The sequence below is a fragment of the Monopterus albus genome, unplaced genomic scaffold, assembly GCF_001952655.1.
Source record: "Monopterus albus unplaced genomic scaffold, M_albus_1.0 scaffold67.1, whole genome shotgun sequence".
Taxonomy (NCBI): Eukaryota; Metazoa; Chordata; class Actinopteri; order Synbranchiformes; family Synbranchidae; genus Monopterus; species Monopterus albus.
The window spans coordinates 1,107,933-1,114,054 of NW_018127947.1; the positions used below are offsets into that span (position 1 = coordinate 1,107,933).

Here is a 6,122-nt window from a genome sequence, read left to right on the forward strand (position 1 = left end):
CGGCTGTGTCTAATTTATTACGCTCGTCCTGATCCAACAACACGGGTGAAAGAAGGGAGGGTGAAGGTGAGGAGTTATTTACATCTCAAATTACTTTTAATTCCCTTCATACTTCATAAGTCATCATGGCCACTTTCAGATCCATAAACGATTCAATCAAATTCCTTCCGAGAACGCACCATGACAGCACAGGGAGCTGCAAAGAGAGGAGGTACTCTGAACCTCCAGAGTTCAGAAAGTGCATCCCGTGCTTGAGTTGGTGCCCCTCGAGACTCGAACAGGTGTGAAACACTCCTGGCTGAATTTCTGCATGAGAGGACAAGGTGGAAAGTTATGAGTATCTCTGCTGGTTTGAGTGATTTTGGTCAGATTTGTAATTGCTCAAAATAAAGTTTGGTAATTTTATTTTTGGTTTGAATGATTTGTTTCACTACTAATCTAAACTCTATGGGCACTGTTTACTAGCTCGGCTACCTTATATTTCCAACAGAATTATGGCATTGCGGTGTTGTAAGCCTTAAACTGGGAAACGTTGCCCCATGTATCACAGCTGAGCTTCAGTCAGTGGCACTGATGATTTATTAGACTCAGTTCAGCTTGAGGGGTCAGTATTAAAGATTTGTTTGTATGCATTGAAGACATCTATTGACCGCAACTCCCATGGTGCATTTCAATGAGAAATGGCCAAACACTTAGTTTAAGATGCCATTGCATGCACGACTAATGCCGAGAAAAAGATTAAGTTGCATTTCCAAAGCCAATAAAATATTAAGCATCAGACTCTGTCAGTTTTGGATGAATCCCTCCGTTGCAAAGATGGAATAAGGCTGTAGTTTTATTTAGAGCCACCAGGAGAGTCCTGTGTTTCTATGTGGAGAAACTAAAAAGAAAACCTTAAAACTAAGCTAAAGACACTTACTGTATCTGCTGTTTTACAGTTTTTAATAAGACCTCTTTTCTCCGCTGTGATTTCTTTTGTCTTTCCAGTTGCACCAAAGTGTCAGCCTTTCTCTCCATCACACCGGCAGTGACAGCCTCCCTTTAAATGGCTCACAATCTCATTAGAAAGTGAGGAAGGTGAGTAATAAATGCCAAACTCCTCAACTAACCTAATGCCGTTTTTAGCTGACCAACACTTGTCCTCCTTCTTGGTCTAAGCCGCTGTGGCCCACAAGCACAGATTGTGCATAAACGCGTCCTGTAGAGCTTCTATTTATTACATCTCTCTGTGCCCTTTCATGCTTTTCTCACTCCCTAGGGGTGTCCTGGGGATCGATAACAGCCTGGACCTTTCTCTCGTTAACGCTTGGTTTGTTTCAGTTAGTCAGAAAAGCCAACTCCGTCTCCACTGGGTGTCCCTGCAGGTCTCCGCAAGACTGTTTTGGCTTTTGCAGCTTTCTGCACTGGGTCTCTTATTCCCACTGGTGAGGAGACACGCCCTAGTTTTTGTGGATGTCTAAACCACTTTACATCTGCAGGATGGAGACAAACGTTTAATCCCATGACCAAACGGTTTCTGAACAAGAGTAAGAGGCACTTTGGACAATTGAGCTTGAGCACATTGATGTTTGTGTCACATCAGCGATGTCTTCAGGAATATCAGAGGGACCGACACTCACCTCAAACACAAGAAGAGGAAGAAGGCAATGAGCAGAGCCAGCATGGAGATACAGTGACCCAGGAAGTTGATGATCACAGCTATCTGGTAGTGCATCTTGCCTTTTTTCTACAGGGAGAGAAGAAGCGCAGGATGAATAAACTATTTTCTGGACACGAGAAAAGACTTAGAAGAAAATAAGAAAATCTTCTTATGTTTTAGAGCTGTGAGAAATGGCAGCAGTGTTCAAGTTTTGGTTCTTGGCAATATTAAATGGTACATTATTATTAGTTAAAATGTTTGTTCAGTGAAATAAGTAGATGCCAAATGAACAATTTGAATTGTTCTAATGTGAAATGATAATACAGATGATACAACCATGAACAGGTCATGAGACACATCCCACCCCTACAAACATGACAGAGCTGTGATCATTTTGCATCTCTCTATAGTTGTTTTCTGTCTTTTTAAGATATCGATGTCTTCTTGTCTCTGTGGTATCTATTCTGTAGCGTTTGCAGTTTTATTACTGTCTATAAAGAGTAGGTGCAAACAATGTGTTTTTTTTTCCGCCCTGATGTAGACCTGCTAAGACGCCTGCTTAAGGATGTACTTCCTGCGCCAGCTCAGAAAGTTCGACCCTCCCCAGGAGCTGCTGGTACAGTTCTACAGAGGAATCATTGACTCTGTTCTCTGTACCTCCATCACTGTCTGGTATGGCTCAGCAACCAAACAGGACAAGTACAGACTTCAGCGGACAGTCAGGACTGCAGAAAAGATCATTGGTGTGAGCCTGCCCTCCATGGAGGACCTATACACCTCACGGGTCAAAAGGAGGGCAGAGAGGATCACTGCAGACCCCTCACACCCTGGACACAATCTGTTTGAACTCCTCCCCTCTGGACGGTGTTACAGGTCACTGTGCGCCAAGACAACCAGGCACAGGGACAGTTTCTTCCCCCAGGCAGTCCCTCTGATGAATAGTTAACCCAGGACAGTATGATTAGACAATAACCCTCAGTGCAACACCTGTGTATACAGTACAGTGCCTTGCGAAAGTATTCGGCCCCCTTGAACTTTGCGACCTTTTGCCACATTTCAGGCTTCAAACATAAAGATATAAAACTGTAATTTTTTTGTGAAGAATCAACAACAAGTGGGACACAATCATGAAGTGGAACGAAATTTATTGGATATTTCAAACTTTTTTAACAAATAAAAAACTGAAAAATTGGGCGTGCAAAATTATTCAGCCCCCTTAAGTTAATACTTTGTAGCGCCACCTTTTGCTGCGATTACAGCTGTAAGTCACTTGGGGTATGTCTCTATCAGTTTTGCACATCAAGAGACTGAAATTTTTGCCCATTCCGCCTTGCAAAACAGCTCGAGCTCAGTGAGGTTGGATAGAGAGCGTTTGTGAACAGCAGTTTTCAGTTCTTCCCACAGATTCTCGATTGGATTCAGGTCTGGACTTTGACTTGGCCATTCTAACACCTGGATATGTGTATTTGTGAACCATTCCATTGTAGATTTTGCTTTATGTTTTGAATCATTGTCTTGTTGGAAGACAAATCTCCGTCCCAGTCTCAGGTCTTTTGCAGACTCCATCAGGTTTCCTTCCAGAATAGTCCTGTATTTGGCTCCATCCATCTTCCCATCAATTTGAACCATCTTCCCTGTCCCTGCTGAAGAAAAGCAGGCCCAAACCATGATGCTGCCACCACCATGTTTGACAGTGGGGATCGTGTGTTCAGGGTGATGAGCTGTGTTGCTTTTACGCCAAACATAACGTTTTGCATTGTTGCCAAAAAGTTCGATTTAGGTTTCATCTGACCAGAGCATTCCATTTCAATATTATTGCTTGCACAGTGCTCCTTGGGATGTTTAAAGCTTGGGAAATTTTTTTGTATCCAAATCCGGCTTTAAACTTCTCCACAACAGTATCTCGGACCTGCCTGGTGTGTTCCTTGTTCTTCATGATGCTTTCTGCGCTTTAAACGGACCTCTGAGACTATCACAGTGCAGGTGCATTTATATGGAGACTTGATTACACACAGGTGGATTCTATTTATCATCCTTTGTCATTTAGGTCAACATTGGATCATTCAGAGATCCTCACTGAACTTCTGGAGAGCGTTTGCTGCACTGAAAGTAAAGGGGCTGAATAATTTTGCACGCCCAATTTTTCAGTTTTTTTATTTGTTAAAAAAGTTTGAAATATCCAATAAATTTCGTTCTACTTCATGATTGTGTCCCACTTGTTGTTGATTCTTCACAAAAAATTACAGTTTTATATCTTTATGTTTGAAGCCTGAAATGTGGCAAAAGGTCGCAAAGTTCAAGGGGGCCAAATACTTTCGCAAGGCACTGTATATACACTGTACAGATTATACAGAGTCATACAGGTCTCTAGTTTTAAGTACTCTGTTTTATCCCTATTTATCTCATTTCAATGAACATTCCTTTATTGTCTGCATTGTTTAGTGTCTGTTTATACTGCTTTTTCTGCATTGTTTGCACTGTTTGTTGATACTGCTATTTTGTTATATTACACAGCCTTTTGCTGGTTTACTGTTTTGCATATTGAGAGCCGATGTACCTGAGTCAAATTCCTCATCTGTCCATCACACCTGGCTAATAAATAAAGCTGATTCTGATTTAAACATGTTCAGCTAAGAGTGAAGTATTTTTTCTAATATTTGATTTCAGTTGCAGAGAGAATATCACGTGTTCAGCTGTTGCACTACACTAATACCTCTGACTGGTAGTGTGTCCTGTATAAAGAGTTGCTGTGATTGCTGTTCTGTAATCATTGCTCTTGACCATTCTGGTCATGAGGTGAGGTCTTCATATCATGGCTCCTCTGTAAAGAGTTTAGCATTCTTCTGATATGTTCTTTGGATTTTTAGGTTATTTTGTCATTTTATAAGCAAAAAGATTTATTGATTAATCAGGAAAACAGTTGGTAGTCCAAGGTTCAGTCACACTGATTCACAACACAAAGCATTAGAAAGGTCAGTCAGTCCTACTGTGGGTCTTCTTGAGTCAAAAAAAGCCATGTGGGTGTGTTTGTCCTGGCAGTTTATAGCTATTGCTGTTGTTTAGTTCCAGTAAACACAGCCCTTAATGCATGTACCAGGCCATATCCCTCTGCTGCAGTGAACACATCTCTTCACCAAATAAGGGCTATAGATTTTGTGCCCCATCTTTTCCTGCAGTCAAGCGTTCATTTCAAAGGTAATACAACAGGACAAATGATTACAGCAGCCAATTTCTCTTTCGATGCACATATGGCATGTAAGAATTAATACAGACCTGGAAAAAAGTGAATCAGTCCTGTGATGCCTCAAGCAGGAGCAGCTAACTGACCAGGACATAAATCAAACAAATAGTAGGTGTTTTAAATGGATAGTCGAGCTGATTGGAGCCTTCGTGGAGGGATGGCACCAGGATAATATAAGACCTACCCACTGCTAGCCTCAGCTCTCACAAAACATCTTGGTGCAGCAGTCCAAACCAAGCCTGACCCACTCTGCTCTTTAAGAAACAACAAAGACACTTATTTGAGAAAATAACCTTGAGCAAGTCCCAGAAGGAAAAGAGGATTTCTTCTCCTCAAACAAACTTTCCAATAAGCATTTCATCCACTCGGCTTCTCTTCCCAGTGGGACCACTGAATGTCTGATTTCAGTCGGGCTGAACTTTAACGAGAAGCTGCGCTTGCTCCCCAATGTCAGTCACACTGCTGCTACCACCTGGTGATTTATTTCACTGCTACAAAAGGAAAAATATCAAGCGCACATTTTTTTTAAAAGGTCGGACACTTTATATCCATCTTCTGCAGGGATCGATTGGAGTCAGTCCACAGCCCTGTTTGTGCATGCTCACAGATCTATAAAGTACAAAAGACTAGCCGACAACTAAGCTGCAGCTGGTAATTGGCAGGAAGGCATGTTGTGATATTTTATATTGTTTTTGTTGTTAACAAATCCCATGAAAAGACCAAAACCAACAAAGAATCGATCCTGTTGGTTGCCTCTCCAGATGTCCCACAGCTGAGTAATTCAGATGTGTCGGTTGTTGTGCTCATTAGAGTCTGTTTTCCCTCATCCAAATCTGTCCGCGACTGTCTTCCTGTGACACTGCCAGAAACATGGTGTCTGAAATTCTGTCACAAAAATGGAGACAAACGCAACTTTTTGTAGGTTACATATCAGCAATCCTGTCCGGCTCCTGGAAGTTATATTTCTGTTTTAGTAAAAATACAGTTTCTAATCGTTTTAAGAAATTAAACGCTTAAAAAATACTATACTATATATTTGTGATGTGATTTTTTAAAGATTTACATCTTCTATAGCAGAGGTTTTCAACTAATTGTCACCCATGAACCACCATTCTGACTGGGGTGGCTGTGGCTCACGAGGTAGGGCAGTCGTCTCCTGACCAGCAAGTTGGTGGTTTGACTCCTGGTCTCCCCGCATGCCTAAATGTCCCTGAGCAAGACACTGAACCCCGAATTGCTCCC

General features: G+C 41.7%; 1 protein-coding gene across 3 annotated transcripts in view; it reads right to left on the bottom strand.

Annotated features, from left to right (window-relative positions):
- Positions 1–6,122, bottom strand: part of LOC109962773 (corticotropin-releasing factor receptor 1-like) — a 60,118-nt gene that overhangs the window by 27,344 nt on the left and 26,652 nt on the right. For all 3 annotated transcript variants that reach the window (XM_020604774.1, XM_020604773.1, XM_020604775.1), the window contains one exon: positions 1,620–1,726. In XM_020604774.1, coding sequence (XP_020460430.1) covers positions 1,620–1,726 — 107 coding nt within the window. The remainder of the gene's footprint in view (positions 1–1,619; positions 1,727–6,122) is intronic.